General features: G+C 48.8%; 1 protein-coding gene across 4 annotated transcripts in view; it reads left to right on the top strand.

Moving 5' to 3' along the window:
* The window catches only part of PLA2G6 (phospholipase A2 group VI), a 55,543-nt gene that overhangs the window by 14,231 nt on the left and 14,686 nt on the right, over positions 1 to 26,626 (top strand). For all 4 annotated transcript variants that reach the window (XM_081309736.1, XM_081309735.1, XM_081309737.1 and 1 more), the window contains 5 exons: positions 18,428 to 18,643; positions 19,405 to 19,588; positions 21,322 to 21,509; positions 24,353 to 24,449; positions 25,440 to 25,622. In XM_081309736.1, the coding sequence (XP_081165862.1) occupies positions 18,428 to 18,643; positions 19,405 to 19,588; positions 21,322 to 21,509; positions 24,353 to 24,449; positions 25,440 to 25,622 (868 nt within the window). The remainder of the gene's footprint in view (positions 1 to 18,427; positions 18,644 to 19,404; positions 19,589 to 21,321; positions 21,510 to 24,352; positions 24,450 to 25,439; positions 25,623 to 26,626) is intronic.

Below are 26,626 nucleotides of genomic sequence, written 5' to 3'. Positions count from 1 at the left end.
GCCTGGGTGGCTTTCATCCGGGGGCCCATTCCAGGGAGGAAGGGGACGCAGGCTCTGGAGCTCCAGCTTCCCCCTCCTTGACTTTCTACCTCCTCGGGCTGACCACTGGCTCCCCTCAGCCCCCTGGAGTGTTTGCTCTCTCCCCATCTCTCCCATGGGCTGGTCAGGACCCTGCCCACCTCTCCTTGACCCTCATGTCCTCCTGTGATGCCACCCGCTCTCCATCCTGTGGCAGGTGTCCCTGACCCTGGGGTGCACTCGCATCCTCAAACACGTGAGCTCTGACGGGGTGTCGCCTCAGGCTCCTGTCCCCTCTCTGTCTGCATGGAGCCCTGGCTCCTGTCCCCCCGCTGTCCGCATGGTCTCCTCCGGCCTTGTGATGACCAGTAACAGCCGCTCTTCTACAAATGCTGTTTCTGGCTCTGCCTCCTGGTTTCCCAGCTTATTCCATGTCGCCCTCTGACTGCATCTTCCCTCCCCTGGGACCATAGGTGACCCTTCCCCACTGCCCCATCCTCTCGTGTTCCCCATCCCTTGCCCTGCTCACGCCCCACGGGCCTTCCTCCCACTCTCTGTTCTCTGGGCGCTGCCGATTGCGGTTCTCCCCAGCCCGGGAGACGTCCCGCGGTCCTGCCACCTGACCTCACTGGGGTGAGCGTTTCTCTTCACCCCGTCCCGCTCTCCAGGCCCTGCCTTTCCCTCTCCCTTCCCTCCATCCTGCACCCCAGCAATGTGAGCGGATGGCCTTGGTGACCTCTTTCCCATAAGAGGAGGACCCTGAGCTACCTCTGTACCTGTGTCCCACCTTCCTGTGGCCCAGAGGTGCTCCGTCCATCCACTCGCCACGGTCCCCCGGCCACCTCATGACGTCATCTCCTCAGTTCCCACGCAGCCCTCTCCCTTCGCTGTTAGGTATTTCCTGCCAGGGACTGAATGTCTGTGTCCCACAGAACTCATATTGGCTGCCCCAGTCCCCAGCGTGATGGCATTGGAGGGGGCCTTGGAAGGTGATCAGGCCATGAGGGTGGAGCCCCCATGAATGCCATCACTGTCCTCATAAAAGACACAAGAGAGACGCGCTGTCTCTGCCGCGTGAGGACACTTAGAAAGAGGGCCCTCAGCAGGACCCGTCAGTGGCCCCGTAGACTCCCAGCCTCCAGAACTGTGGGTTAAGTCCCTGGGGGGTCTGGCAGCCTCCAGCGAAGGCCTTACCCTCTACTCTGCAAATATGCTCCTTTTCTTTAAAGTCTTTCTCGGTGCCACTTTCTGCCAGGCCCTGCCTAGGTTTAACTCTCTAGTCTTCTCCTCCCTCTGCCTCTATACATTTTTTGTGGCGCCGTGTTTGAGTGCTTGCCAGGAACACACACAAGACCTTGGGTTCCATCCCCAGCACCTCACACACACAAGAAAAAAAATAATAATAATGAAATATATGACACAATGTGGAAAAGTATCTATAGCTCAGTGATTTATTAGACACCTCTGTGGCCACCACCCATGTCAAGAAACAGAACATTGTTGCAGCCCTGAAGTGCCCCTTCCCTGCTTCCAAAGAAAGGTTACCATAGCCTGACTGGGACGTTAACAGCTCTTGTGTTTGGCCTCTTTGCTCCACACTTTGTTGGGGAGATGTGTGTGAGTTGTATGAGGCTACGTGAGTCATGTTCATGTGCACCATACAGTGGTGCACAGTGGTGTCCCATGAGGTCAGTATCTAGTGACAGCATAGTCATCCTGGTCTCTATAAGTCTACTGTGATGTTTGCCAGTGACATTTCTCAGACACAGCTCGTCGTCAAGTGGCATGTCATTGTATATCACAGTTTTATTTACTCATTCTGCTGTTAGAGATTTAGGTTGGTTGGGTGCATGAAGGATGTGTGCATCTGTTAGGCACACACGCAGCAGTATTCTGTTTGGGACATAGGCCGTGTCAGCTTCCGCTTCAGCAGGTAACACTCATTTGATTTTCTTTCCTTTGTTTGTTTTGTGGTACGGGGGATAAACCCAGAGATGCTCTGTCACTGAGTTATATCCCAGCCCTATTTATTTTAGAGATAAGGTCTCACTAAGTTGCTGGGGCTGGCCTCAAACTGTGAGCCTCCTGCCTCAGCCTCCTGAACCTCTGGGATTAGAGGCATGTGTCGCTGTGCCCAGTTTATGGAGCTTCTTAGCCTGTATCTTGGCGTCTTTCCAGTTTTGGAATATGATCAGTCAATATTTTTATTGCTTCTGTTCTCTCTCCTCTCCTTTTGGGATTCTAATTGCACATATATTAAATCTTTATTTTATTTTCTGTATGTCCTTTTTTTTTTTTTTTCTTCCTTTTGGTATCGGGGATTGAACTCGGGGCACTTGACCACTGAGCCACACCCCCAGCCCTATTTTTTTGTATTTTACTTAGATAGAGACAGGGTCACATTGAGTTGCTTAGCACCTTGCTTTTGCTGACACTGGCTTTGAACTTGCGATCCTCCTGCCTCAGCCTCCCCAGTCACTGGGATCACAGGCATGTGCCACTGTGCTGGCTTCTCCTCCTGGTTCTTTTTCCCTTGTCCCTCTCTGGTCACTCATTTCTGTGAGTGAGTGAGTGAGTGAGCGAGCATGCCTGGTAATTTTCTTCTTCATGCTGGATGTGGTCTGTGCAATGATGGTGGCCGGGGATGGTGGTATCTTCCTTCAGAGGATTTCACTGAGTTGCATTAAGGTTCGGGCTTTGTCGAGGTCGGCCTGTCTTTTAGACTCCCACTCCTAAGTCGTGACCTTTACTCTGGAGGGCGGCGGCTCTGAAGACCCGGCTGACAGTGTTTTTCCAGGATCTGTTTGCCTTCTCCCTTGGTGGCTTGAACTCTCCTGTTTCCCCACTACTAAACAGCTGCCAGAGCTGCTTCTCCACTCTCTCCTCCTTGTTGCTGTTTCTGTCTGGTTTCTAAACCGTGCTCTGGTTTAGTAGGGAACATCGTGTGCAGAATTAGGGCTCATTCTCTGATTCCCTCAAGTCCTGGCCACCGGGAACTCCGAGTGCAGCGTTGCCCGTCCTGGGGAGAGTGCCAGGAGCAGCAGGCCGCAGCTTACACTTGGTGTCTGTGACTCTCCCACAGGTCCCAGGGGGCCGGAGTGAGAACGTAAACACGAGGCACTTATCTCTGTGGGCTTCTTTCTTTTAAGTTGGCCCTACGCATCCTGCCTGCCTTGGTTTCTCTTTGGTCTTCAGACCGCTGTATGCATTCCCTCCTGCCTTCGTACTTGCTAAGCCGAGGCTGGTCTGATACCAGCTCCTGGGTCACGGCCAGGAGCACAAGTTCATTCCTCGAGTTTGATAGATAATGTTTGCATGATCATTGAATAAGATATTCCCTAAACTTCACTGTGACCTATTCTTTGAAACTTAGATAATTTACATATGTCTTCTTAATATTTAAACATGGCACGGTTTGTAGTTATCTTTTTGCTGTTGATTTCTAGCTTAATTGCATTGTGACCAGAGAACATGGTCTAAATATTTTCAGGTCTTTGAAATGTGTTCAGATTTGCTTTATGGCCCTCATAAGCCCAGCACTGCTAATGTTTATTTGTGTGTGATTGAAAAGAATGTGCCTCCTGTGGTTGGTGGGGAAGCTGTTTTATGTTCTGTAGTCTAAGAGTTTGTGCCCCACTCGTGTGTTAACCCTGGGTCCCTGGTGTGATTGTGTTTAGGGAGGGGCCTTTGGGAGGTGGTGAGGCTCATGAATGGAATCAGTGCCGTTATCGAAGAGGCCTGAAGGAGCTGCTTCCACAATAGGGATACACAGGAGGTGCCACTCTGAGGAGCAGGCCCGCGGCAGACACCCTGTCCACGGGCACCTTGTCTTGTACTTCCTGCCTCCGAACATGCGAGTGATAATTTTTGTTGTTTTAACCAATTCAGTCTCTGTTTGGTCAAAGCAGTCCACGTGGACAAAGACAGCAAGCCCATTAGGTCAAGTTCACTAACTCTCCTACATCCAGAGGGTTGCAGTTTGCTTTTGTCTACTTGTTTTGATTGTGAGTAACAGAGGATGGGTAAGTATCTTGCTGTGGTGGTGGATTTGGCTATTCTCTTCATTCTCTCTCCTTTGGCTTTATTTGGGAGTTTTCTTATTAGGTGGGTACACATTGATTTACCATCGTCGTGCCTTCCTGGGGAAGTGTGACTGCTCTGGGCCTGACGTCATGGTGGTCCCTGGCTTTCCCCTGGTTTGTGTTTATGGATTTCCTTGTACTTCTAGTCTTGCCAAAGGTGTGCTGCCTGTTACTCCTTACACTCTATTTGGCGCATTTAGTTTATTTATACTTATTGTAATCCTGACATATTGGGGTTGCAATCTACCATCTTACTCTTTGCTTTCTTTTCTGTTCTTCCTATTTTGTTTCCTTCTTTTTTTTTTTTTTTTTTTTTTTGGTACCTGGGATTAAACCCAGGGATGCTTAACCACTGAGCCACATCTCCAGCCTTTTTTATATTTTATTTAGAGGCAGGGTCTTGCTGAGTTGCTTGGGGCCTCGCTAAGTTGCTGAGGCTGGCTTTGAACTTGTGATCCTCCTGCCTCAGCCTCTGTGTTGGCTCTTGTTTTCTTTTGCTGTGTGTGTTTTTTGTTTTAGTTGACTTTATTGAGATGCAATTTACAAAAATAAAATTGACCAATTTTAAGTGTACCATTTGTTGGGTTTTGATAAAGGTACATGTTCATGTATCCACCACCACAATCAAGATAGGGAGTACTTCTGTGAGTCCCCAGATTTCCTCTATGCTCCTTTGCCATAAATAGATCCCCTGCACTCGCCCCAGGACCTGCTTTCTGTCACTGTGGTTTTGCCTTTGATCCTGTAGCACATGGGCTTCTGAGCCTGGCATTTTTCACTTAGCTTGATGCTTTTGCAGTTTGTGATTGTTTTCTTATTATTCTGTTTCCCCTCTTTGTTGGCTTGGAAAGTACTCTCTGTAGTTATTTTTAAATTGTAACTCTTAGAAACGGTTCCCCAGTTCCCCATAGTCCGTCATGTTGCTTTCTGTGCATCTTGGTAGCAGAGACATTGACTTTGTTCCAAGCTGTCTTTTCGAGGCTGTGTGTATAGCAGACAGTCTTGGAAGACAGAACTGGGGTTTCCGAGAGGGCAGCTTTGCTTTCTTTTTAGTACAAAAAGTTCTTCCCCGGTAGCAAAGGATAGACTGGTTGTTTATTGTCAATTATGAAAGAGTCCAGTTTCTGAGTTGGGGTTTCCCTCTTGTGATGCAACATAAGCAAGTGATATATCTGCCCTCTTTATGTCCTCTGAGGGAATTGGGATCCCTGGACATTGGCACAAATGTTGAAACCTTGGCTATTGCTGTGAGTAGTAAACAGCCTTTTGTCTTTGGCCCAGGAATTTTGTGTCTTCTCCCAACATCTGTGAGACTGTGTCAGGCTGACATGTTCGTATACAAGTAGCCTGAAATCAGGAACCTTCCACAGTCCTCAACAGGACCCCAGAGGTTACAGCTCACTGAACTGTATGGTATGATAGCCTCTTCCAGAAAAGCAAAAGGGTCTTTTGTTATGCCATGTGTTGTTTTTATTTTTTTTTATTTTTATTTATTTATTATTTATTTATTTATTTTAAAGAGAGAGTGAGAGAGAGAGAGAGAGAGAATTTTTAATATTTATTTTTTAGTTCTCGGCGGACACAACATCTTTGTTTGTATGTGGTGCTGAGGATCAAACCCCGGCCACACGCATGCCAGGCGAGCGCGCTACCGCTTGAGCCACATCCCCAGCCCCCATGTGTTGTTTTTAAATTGTGCATTTTATTTTAAACCCAGCAAGACATTGTGCCACCAATGTTCTATGTAGATTCACTCACACATCTGCCATGTCATGGTGTTTCATTCTCTCTGGCTCCTTTGACCATCCACCTAGGATCATGTTCCTTCTACGTGAAGAAAAATCTTTCATGGGCTGGGGTTGTGGCTCAGCGGTAAAGTGCTTGCCTAATATGTGCAAGGCTCTGGGTTCAATCCTTAGTACCACATAAAAATAAATGAATAAAGGTGTTGTGTCCAACTAATTAAAAAAAAAACTTTCATATTTCCTTTAGTGTGGGTCTACTAATGACAAGGTCTGTGGGGTTTTGTGTGTGTCTGTGTCTGTGTGTGCGCTTTGCTGGGGGTGGAACCCAGGGCCTCATATTCCAGGCAAGTGCTCCACCACTGAGCTGCACCCCAGCCCTTCCAGTTTACCCTTGAAGGGGTTCGCTTGCTTCCTTGCAGAGTGCAGGACTCTGATTGGCATATATCTCTTAGCTCTTGGGGACGGGATGTTATTCTGTTATCTCTGGCCCCCGGTACAAGGAGCCAGCTGTCATTCTGATGTTTGCCCTTTGAAAAGAACCTCTTTCCTCACTATTTCCCTTATTTTTTCCTTACGTTTTGTTTTCTTTCAGCAGCTGTATTATGGCAAGGTATCATTATTGCTCTCATGTCAAACTGTGTATTATTATCAGTTGTTGTTATTTCACAGACTACCTCAAAACGTGGTGGCTTTACACCATGATTATTTATTTTGCCTCAAGCTCTGCAGTTTGAGCAGAGCTCAGTGGGAAGTGCTTAATTCTAGTCTGTGTGCCATCAGCTGGGGTGGCTTGATTGCACGATCGGCCTTGAAGATGTCTCTCCTGGCTGGTAAGTTGGTGGGAGTTCACCTGGGGCCAAGGGTCCTCTCTACACCTTGCTTGGGCTTCCCCTGGTACAATGGCGGGGCCCCAAGAGAAGTAGAAGCCTCCAGTCTCTTATGACCTCAGTCTGGAAACTGGGACAGCATCTTGACTGCCATATTCTCTTGGAAAAGCAGTTTCAGAGCAGGAATAAAGGGTAAAAAGATACGGCTTCCCACTACTCAGCAAGAGGAGTGTCAAGACTTTGGGGCCGTGCTTTAAAACCTCTACAAGGTGCTAAGTTTTCGTGCTTTTGTTTGCTTTTTGTAGGGAGAAGGGCTTATAGGATACAGTGAATCAGTGGAATAATTTTAAAAAGCAGTTTTGGAAAGCGTAGGCATCCGTTGTTCAAGTGAGGCCTGCTGCTGCATTTTCTGTTCTGATCTGGACTCACCCATGTTGAAGGGGGAGCTGCTCATTGCTGTCCTGCACGGTCCCCGTTTCCTCTCCATGTTGTATTCTGCTTACTTTCCTGATCTTTCTCCCCTTTGCCAGTGCTGTCCCAAGGCCACATTGGAGGGGTGTAAGTGAGGCTGCCAGCAGCCCGGAGTGGTTATGGGACCTCATTCTCCAGAGGAGAGTGGCCGGACCCAGATGGCAGGCGCGGGGCTGCCGCAGTCTTGGCTGAGCACAGAATCACGAGCCACTCAAGCAGGAACAAAACTTTATTTTTGAAAAAGCCGCCAATACTCCGTAGGCGCTGGCAAGCCAAAATCAGTCCACCCATGCGCGTGTCTACCGGAACTGGGGCCCCTGGAAGGGGGGGGGCAGACCTCCCCCGGAATTCCCTCCTACTATCCTTCCCCAACCAATGGGAACTCTCCAGGAGTCCGGTAACACGAGTCCCGTAGCAGGCCAAGGTGAACAGCAGGAGTCCAATTTCCATATGAATGTCAATCTTAACATAATCATATCATCTCAGTGGCTAGCTGGCGTCACCTTACAACCGAAGGTGCCATGCATCATATTATTTGCTTGTGGCTCCTAGCATCTGCCCCCTTCTGTTTAATTAAGCAACAAGCAATGTGGCTAGGGACCATGCCTGGTAGGTTGTCCAATTCAACATATGGTTCTTACCCGTCATGGGAGAACTGACCTTTAGGCGTCAGCTTCCTGTCTTAGGTTGAATCCACTGCAATCAGATCAACCCGTCACTGACTACCGGTCCAGCATTCAGCCATGCTTGTGGATAGGCCTATGCACCAGTGGGGGGGTGAGGTTCTTGCCTCACCTCTGTTGGCCCCCAAATTTTGCCTTGGTGCCAGTGGGGGGGTGAGGTTCTTTGCCTCACCTTTGTTGGCCCCCAAATTTTAGACCATCACTAGTAGAAGGGAGGAGGATACAGAAATGCCACGACACCAAGCCAATTGATGGCTCCTTTGGAAAAATTGCGTCACTGGTGACACCATCAGCAAAGATATGCCAGCATTACCACAATTAACATGGGGTGAGCTGGCAAGAAAATTGCATCACTGGTGACACCATCAGCAAAGATATGCCAGCAGTACCACAATTCGGTACACCAGATGATATTTCACAATGCATGCAACTGATATATAGTCCAGGCAAGTTCTGCAGGCAGTTCAAATCGGAGGAGTCTATCAATATGTCCATTTCCTCCCAAAGTAAATCAAGTCCTTGATTGAGCATTACTTGTTGAGTTATATTCATTGATGCATCAGTTTATACAGTTTACTGTGATAGCTATCATAGAAGCTGTAGTTTGGTTTTATCTTAGTCTTCACCGGAATTGGAATAGAGATGGAAATTCTGGCAATGATGCTAAAGAGACATTATCCTGAACAGAATTATTAAATATAATGAAAAGGAAAGGTGAAAGTAAACAAACAGATCTGTTAAACTTCTTTAAAAACAATCCTTAACAGCTGTTTACCTAATTTAAATTAGTAAACAAACAGATCTGTTAACCACCTTTAAAAACAGTCATTAACAGCTGTTCACCTAATTTAAATTAAACCATATAAATCACGTGAATTAAAAAAAAAATTCGGATCCATTTTTTCATGAGCGCTCCTCATATATGAAATATGGACATACACATATACAGACATACAACACAAAACAGTGCACACATAACATACAACACATAAGACAATAAAGGCCTTGTAGCTTTACCTAGGTGAAATCTCCATTGTAATGTTTAAAACTCCACAGTCAAAAAATAAAACACAGTCAAAAAATAAAACTGATCAGAAAAACATTAACCTAGGTTTGTATGAGCTCAAAAATAAAATAGAACTTTATGATGTGGGAAAAATGCAATAATAAAATAGATATTGAAAAAAAACACCTTGATTAATCACTGTCACAGATGTAAGAATAGCCAAGCTGGAGCTCTGGATATCAGCTGTTATGGATTTGAGTCAAATCATCTTCTTTTTCTGTAGAAATTGTTTTAGTTAATCTCTCTGGAATCCAAATCGGTTGCTGTTCCTCCTGTGGAAAAACACAGACAGAGCCCCGACTCCAGACTATCACTGGATCCGGGCCTTTCCATTGTCCTGTTAGAATATCTTTCCAAAGTACCTTAGGCTTATGTACATTTTTTGGATACAAATGTCTTTCTGCAGCACTAAGTCCCGATGAATCCAAATTTAAAAAGTTTAGAGTAAAAAGGGTTATTTAAAGTTTATCTTTGGGGGATATATACCCCTTTCCAATTCCCTCCTTTTGTTTTAATAAGTACTTTTTAATAGTTTGATGAGCTCTTTCAACTATGCCTTGTCCTTGTGGATTGTATGGAATTCCTCTTATGTGAGTAATGCCAAATGATGAGCAAAATTGTTTAAAAGAGGTGGAAGTATAACCAGGACCATTGTCCGTTTTTAACTGTTTTGGAACGCCCACAGTGGCAAAATTTTGTAAGCAATGAGCTATAACATCTTTAGTTTTTTCTCTGGCATGAAGGGAGCCCATCAAAAATCCGGAAGAAGTATCAACTGTAACGTAAATATTTTAATTTTCCAAATTCTGGCAAGTGTGTGACGTCCATCTGCCAAATATGGTTAGGTATCAGTCCTCTAGGATTGACTCCAAGATTAACTTGTGGTAAAAATGTCACACAATTTTGACATTGTTTTATTATATGTCTGGCTTGTTCTTTAGTTATTTTAAAACGCTTTTGTAAAGTATTAGCATTGACATGGAACCTTTTATGAAAATTTATAGCTTCTTCTATTGTGGAGAAAATATGTATGTCATGTGTAGATTTATCTGCTAGTTCATTGCCCATACTAAGGGCTCCAGGCAATCCTGTATGTGCCCTGATATGTCCTATAAAGAATGGATCTTTTCGGTCCCAGATTAGACTTTGTATAGCGGAAAACAAAGAGAAAACAATAGAAGAAGGTGAAATCCTACCAGCATCTTCAAGGGATACTATAGCATTAACTACATACTGACTATCAGAAAATAAATTAAATACAGAATCTTTAAACATCATAAAAGCTTGTAATACTGCATTAAGCTCTACCTTTTGAGCTGATTGTTTGGGTACTAAAAATGTAAAAGTTTGATCAGGAGTACCTACTGCTGCTGTACCATTGTTTGACCCATCAGTGAATATATTTGGAGCATTTATGATAGGGGTTTTTCTTGTCATTTTTGGAAAAACTACAGGATGCTTAGACCAAAAAGACAACAAAGGATTAGATGGTAAGTGATTATCAAATGAAACACTAGTTTTACACATGATTATTGCCCAAGTATTTAACTCATTAGCTAACTCATCAATTTGATCCATAGTATATGGAGTAATAATTTTATTGGGAGAAATCCCAAACACTCCCTTTGCTGCTTTTATTCCTCTGAGTATTAATTGTCCTACAGCCTCAGGATATCTAGTAAGAATAGTGTTAGGAGAATAAGATAAATGTATCCACAATAATGGACCTTCTTGCCAAAATACTCCTGTAGGAATATTTTTTGTTGGTAGTACAATAAATAATAAAGGCAAACTTATATCAATTCTATCCAAATGCATATTTTCCATATATGTTTCAATGATTTTTAATGCTTTTCTTGCTTCAGGCATTAACATGCGGGGTGAATTTGGATCTGATGGACCTTTTAGAATATCAAATAAAGGTCCTAACTCTCCTGTTGGTATGCCTAGATAAGGCCTTATCCAATTTATGTCTCCCAATAACTTTTGAAAGTCATTAAGTGATTTGAGTTGATCTACTCGTATTTGAATTTTTGGTGGACGGACCATGGTTGAGGATAATAGAACTCCTAAATAATTAATTGAAAGATTTAATTGTACTTTATTGCTATCTCTAGATTATAATTTTTCAATAAGTTTGTAAGTGTGGCATAACATTCTAGCAATGTGTTTTTATCTTTATGTGCCAATAACACATCATCCATATAGTGAAATATTTGTAGTTCAGGATTTTGATTTCTAAGTGGCTGGATTGCTTTATTAACATAAATTTGACACATAGTTGGGCTGTTAGCCATCCCTTGAGGGAGTACTTTCCATTCATATCTCTGATCAGGACCTTCATGATTCAGTGCAGGGATAGTAAATGCAAAATGTGGACTATCCTCGGGATGAATTGGAATTGAAAAGAAACAATCTTTAATATCTATAGCTAAAACATGCCAGGTTTTTGGTAAAGCAGACAATTGGGGAATCCCTGATTGAGCAGGTCCCATAATAACCATCTCATTATTAATGGCTCCTAAATCTTGTAATAATCTCCATTTACCAGATTTCTTTTTAATGACAAAAATGGGAGTATTATGGGGGGATACGGAAGGTTGTATATGTCCTTCCACTAATTGTTGTCTGACCAAGTCATGGGCTACTTGTATCTTTTCTTTAGTCAGGGGCCACTGAGGAACCCACACTGGTCTTTCTGATTTCCAAGTAATTTTGATTGTCTCAGTGGCCCTTTCTGAAAACCCAATCCATGTCTATTTATTTCTTGATCTATTTGAATAGGTGCTGTCATACCTTGTTCTTGTTCTCTTAATCTTTTTTATTTCCTAAAGCCTTGTTTAGCCCTAGTAGTGGCGCGTTAGGATTGATGTTATTTGTTAATGTCAATCCTAATTGATCTAGGACATCTCGTCCCCATAAATTTACGGGAAGATGATCCAATACATAGGATTGTATAGTTCCTTCACATCCTTCAGGATCCCTCCAATCTAATACCATAGCACTTCTATGGGGATTTGTTGCCACTCCTAGGCCTCGAAGCGTTTGAGTGGCTTGTTGTAATGGCCAATGTTTTGGCCATTCTTGACGAGATATGATGCTGAGGTCAGCACCTGTGTCCAGCAGCCCATTAAAGTCATGTCCTTGAATATTTAATTTTAGCATTGGGCGAGAATCTAAATTTAAAGACAGCATAGCCCAATCTACACCTGTGGAGCCTAATCCCTTGGAACCTCTTTCTACATTACAACTGGAAAATTTATCATGCAGGCTGGGTATTATTAATAACTGTGCTATTCTATATCCTGGTGAAATTACTGATATACCTCTTAGAGAACTAGCTATAATTTTTATTTCACCCTCATAATCGGGATCAATTACCCCAGGACCTATCATAAGTCCTTTTAGTATAGAAGAACTGTGTCCCAATAATAAGCCTATTGTTCCCTGGGGAAGAGGTCCTTTTACTCCTGTGGGAATGATTTGAACTCCCATCTCTGGAGTTAGTACTGCTCTGGCAGAGGTGCAGATGTCCAACCCTGCGCTCCCTCTAGTTTGTCTGATGAGGGATTTAATGGATAATGCGTCCTGGGCACTACCTTGATGGTGCTGCTGGGTTCCTCCATTGCCCCATATATTTGTGGTTTTGGACTCCGGGGCATTGGGCCCTCTAGTCCGTTTTTTGGCAATGGAGCCTGATACCTTTCTTCACGATATCGTGGGTAAACACTTGGTCCTTGTCCGTTTTTTGATAACGGAATACCCTCTATGGTGGTTTGAGAACGGCATTCATTAGCCCAATGTTTCCCTCTATGGCATCGTGGGCAAATACCCGGTATTCTATTCCTTTGATACCCAGCTTTGTTAAACCCTCCTCTTATGGGGCAACTCCTTTTAAAATGTCCTGTTTGATTACAATTATAGCATGTTTTTGGCCTGGCATCTAAAGCCTGTTGTACTGCTGCTAAGACTTGCCCTTGTTCATTAATGTCTCTACATAATTTAATATATGTGTTTAAATCTTCATGTCTCCATGGTCTAATGACCTCTCTGCAGCAATGATTTGCTTGGTCATAAGCCAGTTGTTTTATAAATGGCATTGCTTGTTCTGTATTTCCAAATATTCTAGAGGCTGTCTGGATAAGCCTATCTACAAATTCAGCGTAAGGTTCATTAGTTCTTTGTATTACCTTAGATAATTGACCTTGTAAATCTCCATGCCCCTGTAAAGTTTTCCATGCCCTAACTGCATCTACAGCAATTTGTGCGTATACGCCAGGGTCATATTCAATTTGCTGTCTTTGACCCTCATAAGGTCCCTTTCCCAATAGCATATCTATATTTCTTTGAGGGTAACCGGCTTCTGCATTTCGCCTAGCTGTCTCCATGCAAAATTCCTCATTGGCAACCTTCCATAACAAATATTGTCCTCCATTTAGCACAGATCGACACATGTTAGCCCAATCTGCTGGTGTCATGTCCAAGTTGGTAACAGATTCGACCATGCTTATCGTGAAGGGAGCTTGCGGCCCATAGGTTGTTACAGCCTCCTTTAATTGCTTTACTGTTTTGAAATCTAAAGCACGGTGAATTTGTTGCCCTCCTGCCTGCTCAAGTACAGGGCATGCTAATCTTTGGGGTCCTGCCTCAGAATTCCGTCCATCAACTACGGGAGTTGAGGGCCGCTCAGCGGTAGATGGAGCTGTTGGTTGAATTACGCCCTCTGGTGATAGAACGGAGTTAGTAGCAACCTCCTGTTGTAATTCTCCACCTGATGGCTGTTTTTCCTCTAAGCTTTCTTTCTTTAAATTTTCCTCTGTCTGACTAGCTAGAGAGACCTTCTCTTTTGCTTGACCTAGCGTTTTTTCTACCATAGTTTGGACCTCTAACAATTTACTTAACAGTTTTTCGGTTTGTTTTTTACTAGATTCTAATCTACTATAAAGGTAACGTAACCCAATAAGATAGGATAAAACAAAGCCGAAGCAGAATGAAACAAAAACGGAGCAGAGAATGGTTATATCAATTTTCTCTTTCTCAGGGCCGAATAACTTCAAACCTTGAGCCAACCATTTTTCCCAGTTCGCCTGAGAAAATTCTAGGGCTAGGGAGCTTGAAATAAAAACAAAATAAATCAAAACAAGAACACATTGTTTTTTGAAATGGTCACCCATTCTGTCGCCTTCCCTCAGGGGCGAGCAATTTTACTCACCTCTAAGTTTCAGGCCTTCCCCGCACGGGCCATCAATTGCCGCAGTCTTGGCTGGGCACAGAATCATGAGCCACTCAAGCAGGAACAAAACTTTATTTTTGAAAAAGCCGCCAATACTCCGTAGGCGCCGGCAAGCCAAAATCGGTCCACCCACGCGCGCGTCTACCGGAACCGGGGGCCCCAGAACGGGGCCCCCCCGGACCTCCCCCGGAATTCCCTCCTACTATCCTTCCCCAACCAATGGGAACTCTCCAGGAGTCCCGTAACATGAGTCCGGTAGCAGGCCAAGGTGAACAGCAGGAGTCCAATTTCCATATGAATGTCAATCTTAACATAATCATCATCTCAGTGGCTAGCTGGCGTCACCTTACAACCAAAAGTGCCATGCATCATATTATTTGCTTGTGGCTCCTAGCACGGGGCCAGCCAGACGTAATGGACCCGAGCCTCCTCTAGGTTGTCCTCACCCTCTGGCTGGGTCCTCGGACTGTGGCTCGGCTTCGTCAGTGTCTCCCATCCATTTTCCTCCCTTTCATCTTGAACTGCCTCAGGAGCCCACCGGGCTGCTTTCCTCTCTAGCCCGCACCCCTACCCCCACGTCCAGTTGGCCCGCTTCGAAGTCACTGCTCTGTCTGGTTCAGCGGCGACTGAAGGTCTGGTCTCGGGCCTCCCTGAGGCTGCCATCTGCCGTTTGCTTGGATGGCGAGAATTGACCCCAAGCAGAGGCCAAAATGCCTGGGCCGCCTCGGCTTCTCCTGCCCAGACTTCTCGTTGCTTTCTGGAGCCCTGCCCCTTCCTCAGGTCTCCCGGGCACCGGGGTCCTCCCTCGTCCCCAGACACCCCAGGGCAGTCGAGACTGGACCATTCTCCCTGTACCCCGAGACACTCGGCCGAGAGGCGCCCTAGACACTTTCCACCGAGCCTCTCTCAAGCGCAGATCTGGTGACTCTTCCTCACAGAACGCCACTCTGTTTTCAGGAACTGAGCCAGCTGGGCCCCCGACCGTGTCCCTCTCCACTTAATTAGAGTGTCCAGGGTCATCAGGTAAACCTTTTTCTGCCCGTCGAGTTCTTTGCCGTCCCTGGCTCTCGTTGGCTGCTTCTTCCACAACCCAGGTCGCGCGTCACAGCATTTCTGAAGTGTGCTCCTCCAGGGCTACCTGGAAACCCACCCAGTGTCCCTGGTCCCCCGCCACCTGCTGTCCCCGACCAGCGCAGGCAGCTGAACTAAGATCACTCGTGTGAATTTGCAGGGGCACAAAATAAAACAGAGACACAATTTACCTGTACACGAGCTTCAGGGCCACTTGCCCAGCCCTTGGCCTCCGGCTCCCAAAGAGGGAGAGCAAGAGAAGGTGACGAGAGGCTGACGAGAGCGAGGGAGCACAGTCCGAAGGGGGCTTTTACTGGGGGGGACGCTTGTTCTTGGAAAGTTCTGTCCACAAAAGGGCAGAAGGGGCAGGACTCAAGGGAACAGATGAGTGTAACTCAGCCCTAGGGGCACGCCCCCCAAAGAAGACCTCCTTGCCATCCGAGCTGTCTGTGACCAGGCCACCATGAATGCAGTGGCGGCCAGAGGCTGGGGCATCAGGACTGGAGGGTGTGGTCATTCGTGTGGCCCCCACACCATTCTCTAGTTGTCTCTCGTCACCGGCTGTTCTGCTAATATGCCTGGCTGCTGAGCTCCTGATCTTGGCAATTGTATTTTAGAATTCTATTTGATTCTTTCTTCAGAGTTTCAAGTTCTTTGTAAAAAGTCTCAATTTCTTATCTTCTTGAGTGTTACCATAGTTATTTTAAAGTCAGAGAACTTCAGTATTTACAGCCCCCTTACAGACCTGTTCCTGTTGCCTTCTTTCCTGTCTGAGCCCACCTGTCCTGTGAGTTTGAGGATGTGCTGAACATGGTATTTGCACATGAGCTGCTGGGAGTCAACTGAAGCCTAGTTGATGATTCTCCACTGGGAGCAGAGTTACTTGGCTTCTCCTGGGTACCCGGGGACAGTTTCAGTCGGTCAGTCTCATTCCAGTTTCTGGAACCGAGTGGTCTGAGGCCATGCTGTGTTCCTGGGAGGACCTGGCCCTGTGTGCCTCAGCCTCCTTCCTGGACTGTGAGTCTTCTGGATCCCACCCAAAGTGAGAGGTGCGCTCCAGGCTGTGCCCCAGCAGCCCCTGGCCTGAGTCCCAGGAGGCTGTCAGCACGCGGTTTATATCCTGTCCTCTCAAACAGCATCCATCCCTTGACTCTGGGCTCAGGCAGGGCTGGCTTCTGTCATTGCTGGGCTCAGGCAGGCCTCCGCCACCCCTTCCCAGTCGGGTAGCTCATCACGGTCTTAAGAGGCAGCGAGCATCTTGTGATCTCCTGTCCTGCCCCTGGGCTGTGCACCGTGGGCGTCTGTCTCCTTTATCATCTGCCATGGTGGACTGGAAGGTCCTTCCTGCCGTCCCCTTGGTCATTCAAAGGCCTGTGCCCTTACCCATTGCTCCACTTCTGCATGTGCTCCTCGGCAGCAGCCTCCTGGGAACGTCATCTGCACCTGCCACCCATAGCTCCTCACTTCCCCACTCCTCAAGCCCACTCCCAGCAGGCTGCAGTCCCACCACTGCACTGAAGGCTCCTGACAGGGCCACTCCTGCAGCCCTGGTGCCGGAGCCGGTGACCGACTCCCAGCTGCTCCGTCTGCCCAGCAGCTGCGTTCCCCGTGGTTGGGTTGGTGAGTTGGTGAGATGGAACCCACTAGCCGAGGGGCGGTATATGTGTGTGTGTGTGTGTGTGTGTGTGTGTATGTGTGTATTGGGGGGCCTCCTTGTCCTTCCCACTTTGTGCCGTTGTTGTTCCCGTAGCACTTATTACCCGACAGTTCGCCCAGTGTCTGTCTTCATCGTGGGCTTTTAAAATCTTCCTCTTCTTGCTGATCTCTAAGAACACAGGCTCTGGGAGGGCAGGGCGTCACCTACGGTCTCTTCATTCCTCTCCCTTTATAACGGGGTCTGGCACAGGCCACAGGCTCAGGAGGTGGCTGTAAATGACCCCACTGTGTAGGGCCTGCCCCCTGTTGAGCCCACACTGGGCCCTGCCTCCACTAGGCCCACCTGGCCGCTGGGCTTGTGTGGGTGAGGCAGAACCTTCTGGTATGTTGAAACCCTGATCAGAATTTCAAGTAGCTGCTGGGCTCGGTGGTGTAACCCCAGTGGCTTGGGAGGCTGAAGCAGGAGGATCACAAGTTCAAAGCCAGCCTCAATAATTTAGCAAGGTCTCAAGCAAGTCAGGGAGACCCTGTCTCTAAATAAAAAATAAACTTAAAAGCGCTGGAGATATGATTCAGTGGTTACCCTGGGTTCAATCCCTAGAACCAAAAAAGAAAAAAAGAAATGAGAATTTCAAGTGGCCATCACTGACATGAATTATCGTGGCTTTAGTGTGGTCGCATTGCTTTCTCATCTGTCTTTACGGCTTCCTATGAGGAGGAGGGACAGATACAGTTAGTCTTGTTTCAAATGGGGCTCAGGGAAGGAACGGGTTTTCTCAAAGCCACACAACAATTTAATAACAGAACTTGAATTCAAACCCAGTTTCTTAAAAATAACAAAAAATTGTTTTCTGATTATAAGAACATATGCTCACTATAGAAAATCTAGAAACTATAGAAATGAATAAGAACATTTAAGTTATTTATTATAATATGCAGATTTTGACATATTTCCTTCTAGTCTTTTCTTACACAGTTGTAGTCACATTGTAACATTTTGATTTTTATTCTGCTTTTTTACAAAATAAATATTTCCATGTCCTTTTTTTAAAACTATCTATTTTTAGTTTTAGGTGGACACAGTATCTGTATTTTATTTTACGTGGTGCTGAGGATGGAACCTGGCGCCTCATGCACGCTAGGCGAGCGTTCTACCGCTGAGCCCCAGCCCAGCCCTCTGTGTTCTTTTAATTTCATTTTACTGACTGCTTAGTGTCCATCCCACGGATGTATCCTAATTTATATGATCTTCTATTGCTGGATGTTTAGGTTAAATTTTTAAATTTTTACCATGTACCAGGGGCCAGATATTGGAGACTAAGGCCTGAGATGTGACGATCAAATTAGAAAGGGGCTGTGACAGAGCTTTGGTTAAGTAAAATATAAAAGCCGGTGCAGGAGGGAGAGAGGGGGAAAAAGTTTTTGCACATTGAGAAGTGCAAGCCAGGCTCCTTTCAGGGGTGTGGGCGGGGATGAGGCTGGCTCTGGTGGCCTGCATGGGGACACCATGGCTGCGACTGCACAGGGCTGAGGGGCCTGCCTGGCTCCGTCCTGTCACCTCCTGTCCTGCCGCAGACTCTTCCAGCTGGAGTCGGAGGCCGACGCGCTGGTGCACTTCCAGCAGTTCTCGTCGCAGCTGCCGCCCTTCTACGAGAGCTCCCTGCAGGTCCTGCACCTCGAGGCCCTCCAGCACCTGACAGACCTCATCCGCAACCACCCCAGCTGGTCCGTGGCACACTTGGCCGTGGAGCTGGGGATCCGAGAGTGCTTCCATCACAGCCGCATCATCAGGTGCGCGGGGCTGGGTTGGTTTGAACTAGCCGCCTGGCCCTGGGTCAGGACTCAGGAAGGGCGACTCAGGTCAGGAGCAACAGAGCATGCCCAGTCCTCAGCTAGAGAGGGCTGAGTGGGGGCTCCCACCTGGTGTCTCCTTCAAAGGTCTGGTGCCCTTTTGGCAGCTGGATGCCTTTGTGGTGTGTCCACTGGGCCAGCAGTGAGGCCCATGGAGAGGATGCTGCCGGCTCTTACACAGGATGCCAACTGGCCAGTGCCCAGAGGTAGCCACGCCCCCTCTGGTTCTCCTCCAGGACCACTTGCTTCAGCCCCTGGGCCTGCAGCTCAGGCCCCACTGTGCGCGCATGTTTACGTGCAGGATCCTGGACGTCAAGGTGTCTGATGTCACAGTGGATCTGTTTCCTGGGCAGGTGCAGCAGGTTCTGTACATGACATTTAAGCCCAGAGAGGTTAAGTGCATTGGTCAAGGTTAGCAGGATTTCTGCGTCCTGTGCCCTTTTCCATGTCACCCCGTTGCCATCTCATGCTGGTGTGGCCCTGGGTCACCTCTCTCACTCAGATGTGAAAGTGAACTAAACCCTGATACAGATCATCAGAAACACGATAAGTGGCGACTCAGCCCTGAGTCTGAACCGGCCTGCTTGAGCGCGGTGGCACTGCTAGCACAGACACCAGCATGTCCTGACTCCCCAGCCCGCGTCCCCTTCTGTGCCTGGGCTTCTTGGCCCCTGTCTGATCACTCCCCTGCCTCCCTGCAGCTGTGCCAACAGCACGGAGAACGAGGAGGGCTGCACCCCCCTGCACCTGGCCTGCCGCAAGGGGGACGGCGAGATCCTGGTGGAGCTGGTGCAGTACTGCCATGCCCAGATGGACGTCACCGACAACAAGGGAGAGACTGCCTTCCATTATGCTGTGCAGGGTGACAACTCCCAGGTGCTGCAGGTGAGCAGGGGCAGGGCAGGGTAATGGTTCTGACCACACCTCCACGTACCATACCGCAGTTCTCTCAGGGGCCCTGGGCTCGTGTGTCAACACGACACTTGTCAGGAGACAAGGTTGGCCTCTGCTGTGACAGCCTGGGAAAATCCCCCAACCCAGCCAACTAAACCACATCCACATCCAGCTCCAGCCAGTTGCACCGCTGTGAGCCTGTCCTCTGTGAGCCTGCCCTCTGGGCTGGTGCCTCCAGGTCAGACCTTGCTTGGGGGCTCTGGCTCCAGGAACTCAAACAAAACAAACCAGACTCCTTCTGGCTCTGGTAGGTGTGTGTGTCAGAGGTGCTTGTGTGGATTTTTTGATTACTTAGAAGGTTTTTTTTAAATTTTTTAATTGTTATTTAAAAACTATTGTATTAGGTTGAAAGAAAACAGGAGAATATCACATAATGTTTTAATTGTCTAGAAAGAGCAGCCCCTTCTGAAGGGTATGTCCTCGTCTCTGCCTTGGCATTGGATTCTTCTGGAAATTGTGAACTGTACCTTGTGCTTAGTGCTCCCTGAGAGTGTGCTGCAGGCACTGCCTCGAGGCCAGGAACACACTCTCTGGTCACTATTCTTGGTCAACTGCTGACGGGCTGGCCTGGTCCTGAGTGCTGTGCTCTGGTCCACCCTCAGGAGGCCCCTGGCTGGGGCATTGTCCACTTCTTTCTCTCTCCAAAGAAACTGAGGTTCAGGCCCCACTAAGGGCCACAAAGCAAGAGGCAGGTGGCCCTGGCCTCCAACCTTGATGTCAGCCCTGTTGTGTCACCAGCCGGCCTGTAGGCCCAGGGTCACCATGAGGTGATCCTGATGTCACATGGGTGTCCAGTGGCCATAATTAACCTCAAGGAGATGGCATGCAGCAACAGTGAGAAACAAACCCCTCTCAACTGTACCAGGACAGTGGCCTCCATATCTGAGGATTTTATATCCACCGACTCCTCAAACCGAGAATCGAAATGTTTTTAAAACATTGCTTCTGTACTGAACATGGACAGACTTTTTTCTTGTGGTTATTCCCTAAACAACATAGTATGAGAATTGTTCATATAGCGTTGACATTGCCTCCGGTCCTGCAGGTGATCCGAGATGATTTGAAGTGCGTAGGAGGCGGGCACGGTGGCACACCTCTAACCTCACTACCTGGGAGGCTGAGGCAGGAGGATCAGAGTTCAAGGGCAGCCTCAAAATAAATAAATAAATAAATACAATGCAACAGAGGACGTGGGAGGGTGTGTGTTAACATTCATACAAGGACGTAGACATCCAGGGACTTTGGAATGGGGACATGTGTCTGGAACTAATCTGTGGATATCAAGGAACAACTTCCTTTTTTTGGAAGCATAACATCTGCACATAGAAAAAACATTGAAGCTGAACAGGAGAATAAAAATGGAAAGCAAGAAAGGCTTCTACCTAGAACCTCAGGGCCCGCCCCTAGATGCCACCACCTTCTAAGCTTCTTGATTGAGGGACTTTGCTGTGAGCCCAGTGGCCGCCCCTCCCCGGTCGCCCTGGCCACCTGGTGCGCCACTGCTTTTCCCGCAGCCCCCTTTCCCTGTCGGTCCTCTTTATTTTCTTAGTGGCATCCTCAGGGCATCAAATCCCTTCCCCTTCAGTCCCCCAGAGAGGTGGCCCTGGTGGGTGTCCGGGGAGCATGCAGGGGGCTTCAGCCTATCCCTTATTTCCTACCGTCAGCTCCTAGGGAAGAACGCCTCTGCTGGCCTGAACCAGGTGAACAACCAAGGGCTGACCCCGCTGCACCTGGCCTGCCAGATGGGGAAGCAGGAGATGGTGCGCGTGCTGCTGCTGTGTAACGCCCGGTGCAACATCGTGGGGCCTGGGGGCTACCCCATCCACACCGCCATGAAGTTCTCCCAGAAGGGGTAAGACCACCCCCCCGCCCCAGGGAGCAGGATCCTCCACAGACCTCAGAGCGAGGCCCAGGTGCCCAAGCCTCATCAGATGCATATCAGCTACACCCCAGGGGCTGGCTAACAACGGGGTGGTGGCTGTGAACTTGGTCCACAAGCTCACCTAGCAAGGAATGGAACTTTCAGAATTTTTCTGTACACACCTTAATTTCTGACCGTGAACCTGCCTCTGCCAACATGGAGAAGGTCCTGCAGTCTCGGTCTTTCCTAAGGTCCTCCCTTCTCACCCTGCTCCACACGCAGCTCCACCTTCTGCAGTTCGGTGCAAGCTGAGACTTGGAGGGGTCTCCTCCTTCCTGGCTGCAGTGCTTGGTGGCTTCTGCGCCTGGCTCAAAGCCCAGGGATGTTTGGCCAGTTTGGCCAGGGTCCTGTCTGGCCAGATGCGTTGCTCCCTCCTGGCTGGTGGCAGTGCTGGGCTGCAGGTGCTAAGCCCATGTCCTGGGAGCTCTAGACACTGTCTTATCTGTCCCCTTCTCCCAGACTTGGGAAACTCAGCCTCTGGAAAATTCTTCTACCAGTATGAGTGGGGAGTGGAATCAAAGAGGCGAAATGTCACAAAGTAGCATTTAGCAGGAACTGGCATCTAGATTGAATGAATGGGTGAATGACTTCTTGGCCCATTGACCCTGTGGCCTTGCAGAAATGAACAAAATGAGCCCTGAACCAAGCAGCTGCAGGACAGGAGACCCCAAGTCACCCAGAACCTGGCAGTGCCACCTGCTGGAGGGCTGTGTGTGCAGACGAGGAGGCTTTCCTTCCCTGCGGCTTCACCTACTTCCTCGGCCCCACGGGACACTACTGTCCCTTGAGAGGTCTTGTCTCAGCTGGGATGAACCTGCCTCCTTCCTTTTTTTTTTTTTTTGATATTAGAAATTGAACCCAGATGTGCTTTATCACTGAGCTACATCCCTCTTTTTAAATTTTTTAAAAATTTGAGACAGGGTCTTGCTAAATTGCTGAGGCTGGGCTCAAACTTGTGATCTTCCTGCCTCAGTTTCCCCAGTTGCTGGGATTCCAGGCCTGCCCCACCGCACCCAGCCTAAACCCTGCTTTCTTGATTTTCCCTAGCACAGCCAAAATGGACTGGAACTTGTCAGAAAGACTTGACCAAATGGTTACAGAAAATACCAACACCCCCAGTGGTCAGGTGGCCTAGTTGCGGGTTGTGACCTGAAAGGACACCAAGTGACAGGTGATGCTTTTCTGTACCCAGGGGGCTGACACATACCTAGCTCTTGCTGGGCTCTAACCATCCCAGGCTTCTTTGTGCAGGAGTCTGGTCACTGTCCCATGCCTCCCTCTTCTGCCCCTCAGCCACCTCCCCTTTGCCCCCTGGGCCATCTGTATGGGTCTGGCATCTGAGCACACAGGAGGATCCTTGCACAGAGACCAAGGGAATGTCTGTGCTGTGTTAAACCCAGCAGGGTGACAGCTTCCACACGGAGCCGGCCATGTTCTCTAAGAAGCGCGTGTGTCCTGCGTGTCAGTTGTTCTGAGAGCCCCTGTCCTGGCTCAGACTAGCAGCTCCTTTGCTGTGTCTGTCAATTCAGTGACCTTGACCAGAGCTGGGCGTGTGCCTGCACTCAGGTGTTGAGGTCCCCTCCTGGAGGAAGGGAAACGTGAGGCCAGGTAGTGAGAGGGCAGAGATGGAGGGCACGCGGGTTACCCTCCGAGCTCAGGAGGGTGTCCAGGCGGCGGGATTCAGGGAAGGCTCATGGGGAGTGGAGCTCGAGCCTGGCCACGAGAGGCCCCCTGGAGCCGGAGGCCCGAGAGCCCAGGGGAGGAAGTGGGCTCAGCTGCACAGCCTAGAGCTGGGCTCCTGGCCCTGGCATGAGGGCTGTCGGGAGATGAGGCTCTTGTTCCATTCTGGGGGCACCAACACCACCGCTATGGCGGTCACAGGTACAAATGGCAGCTGCTGCTGCCCCGCCTCTGGGCGCATTTCCTAGCAACCCAGTGAGCTGCTGTATCTTATCCCATCTTATAGATGAGGGACCAAAGTCTTAGGTTAAGTAGCTTGCCCAAGGCCAGGCGCTCGTGCAAAGGGCTTAACTCAGGCAGGCTGTCCCTAGAACTGGACTCTTTTTTTTTTTTTGAGTTGTAGTTGGACACAATACCTTTATTTTATTTTATTTTATTTTTAAAGAAAGAGAGAGAATTTTTTAATATTTATTTTTTAGTTTTCGGTGGATACAACATCTTTATTTTATTTTTATGTGGTGCTGAGGTTCGAACCCAGGGCCTCGCACGTGCTAGGTGAGCACTCTGCCACTGAGCCCCAGCCCCAGCCCCCTCTTTTTTATTTTTAACAGCTTCGAGATGTGATTTGCATGCCATAAAATTCATCTATTTAAAATATGTGATTCAATTGTTTAGGATTTTTTAAATTAATTATTATTTTTTTTAGCCTAAAAAAGGAAGGAAATTCCATTACAATTTATTGGTTGTTTTCTGGCTATTGAGTTGCAAGAGTTCTCAATAAACTTGGGTCTCAGCCTCTTACTTGATATGTGGTTTGCAACCCCGCCCCCCACATGTTACTTTTTGTTTTGTTACTTGTTTCCTTTGCTGAGCTACAGCTTTTCCTTTAACATAGTTGTGTTGATTTATTTTTGCCTTTGCGTCCTGAGTTTTTAGAGTGCTAAGAAATCGTTGCCAAGGCCGGTGGGTTGGCTTCATTGCGACTTTATATGCAGGGGAAAGTATCCCTCATCAGTAGGCACAGCCCCGAGTCACGGCCACCAGCACCCAGCTGCCTGCCTCTCCTCACTTCTGCGTGGCCTCTCTCCCCGCAGGTGCGCTGAGATGATCATCAGCATGGACAGCAACCAGATCCACAGCAAGGACCCTCGCTATGGGGCCAGCCCCCTCCACTGGGCCAAGAATGCTGAGGTGAGCGGGGGCCAGGGCAGGACAGAGCCCCGTGTTCATCAGCACCTGCAGACAGGAGGCTCCAGAGGATCTTGAAGATGGCACTTGGGGACTGGTCTCAGTGAGCCCGTGGGAGATAAGCCCAAGGAGAGGTGAAGTCCTGTCTTTGCTCTGCTGCTCACTGGCTGGGGGCAGCGTCCCCTCTGTGTCTTGGTTTCTTTTCCATGAAGCAGGGTCCTCTAGCCTGTCTGCAGGTGTTGGATGGTAGTGCCTGAGAACATTCTGCATGAATTGTAAAGTGCCTCGCAAATAGGAGGTGGTGTGCTGTGGCCACAGTGCTTGCTCAGCGGGCCCTGAGTGCCTGGCTGGGCATCCCAACTGTGTTCCGGCACAAGCTGAGCTGGGATCAGGGCCTCTGGTCTCATCACCAGGAAGTGCCGTTTATAGTCCATGTGTGCCCACGACCCAGCCTACTCTAGGCCTGCCAGGCCAGGAGGAGGAGGAGGTACCAGCCTCTGGGGACCTCTGTGTACCCGGAGTGTCACGCCAGTCAGGCCCTTTCATGTATGGTTCCTTACTGTCACCACATCCTATGCAGTAGGGACTTGCAGTCCCATCTCCATAGAATAGAATGTGTCTGGTACCAAAGCCCAGGTTCGTCCCCTTGGCCCTTCTGCTTCAGGACTGCAGGGAGCAAGGATGTGGCTGCCAAGGCCCAGTGAGGGGTGATGCCTTGGCAGGGCCCCAGGGAGGGCAACAGCTCAGGAACAGAGCCCAGAGGAGCCTTGGCAGGGAGGGATGGGGATTCGCTCCAGGAAGGGACCGGAAGCCCTAGAAACAGCACATCTGCTCTTTGTAACCGGGACCTGCCTCTGGACTCTTGCGTTGCTAGAGCCTTCTAGAGGCCTCAATTCCCAAGGGCCTCTCGGGGAGGGAGCATAGTGCCCAGTTGCCGTGGACAACGGCTGCTCCCCAAGTTCCCCCCTGACTCTTCCTGGCCTGCGCCCCCAGATGGCCCGGATGCTGCTCAAACGGGGCTGCGACGTGGACAGCACCAGCGCCTCGGGGAACACGGCCCTGCACGTGGCAGTGATGCGCAACCGCTTCGACTGCGTCATGGTGCTGCTCACCTACGGGGCCAACGCGGGCGCCCGCGGCGAGAATGGCAACACTCCGCTGCACCTGGCCATGTCGGTGAGCCTGCCCCGCGCCCCGCTGCCTGGCTGCCCGGGTGGGCCTGCAGGAGACCTCAGAGCGGGGCTCACAGCCCTCGGCCCCCCTTCCCTCGGCTGCTCACGGTCTTTTTCTCCCTCCAAGTCTCAGTTCGGACCCTGCCTCCTCCCTCAGGAAGCCTTCCGTGACCTCCCTCAGCCCCAAATGACGTGTCCTTCCTCTTTCTCCAGGAGCTTGTCCTCCTGTGTCCCAGCACTCACGTGGCATGAGGGAGAATCCCACCCGGCTGCCAGCAGCTGTGGTCTGGGGCAAGTCTCATCCGTTGTCAGCCTCTGGAAAATGGGGTGTCATTGCCCAGCCAGGAGAGTCATCACAGTGATTAAATGGCAGGCAGGAGGTGGCTCTGTGCGCAGTGTCTGCAGGATACAGGAAGTACCTGGCAGGGGGCGGCTGCCCTTCAGACCGTCTCCCTGGGGGGACCGCAAGCCCTGGGACAGCGGTAGCCATGGTGGGGGTGGGTGGGGCTTATTCAGATGGAGGAGGGTGGGGGTGATTCCTGCCCTAAAGCCCGAGCCTCCTCAGACTCCAGCAGGAATGTTCCTCAGGGAGCGAGCGGAAGATGGAAGATGCGCTACAGGCACACGTTGGTGTGTGTGTGTGCACGTGCCGCGGGTCCTTATGAAAGTCCATCTGTCTAGGGAGTCTCAGAACAGGAAAGACCCCTGGGACTCTCAAAGAAGTAGAGTCAGGACAAATTCAAAGATATCCTGTTTTGTACCAAAGGTCAGAACTGTGGCAGAGACATTGTTGCCCAAGAGACTAAAACTATAAATAAGACTGGACATTTTTAGCTCTTGACTGGGCCCTTGGAGTGATCTAGTTAAGCAGTTCTCGAAGGCTGTGGCCTGTTTGGTCCCTTTATACTCTTAAAAAATATTTATGATCCCGGAGACTTTCATTTACATGAATTTCCTCTATCTATATCTGCTACTTCAGAAGTTTAAGACATTTTCAAAATATTTATT

This window comes from Spermophilus citellus (assembly GCF_964194105.1).
Source record: "Spermophilus citellus genome assembly, chromosome: 10".
NCBI classification, from domain to species: Eukaryota; Metazoa; Chordata; class Mammalia; order Rodentia; family Sciuridae; genus Spermophilus; species Spermophilus citellus.
Note: the sequence above shows the minus strand (reverse complement) of the source record. Positions and strands in the feature narration are given on the sequence as shown.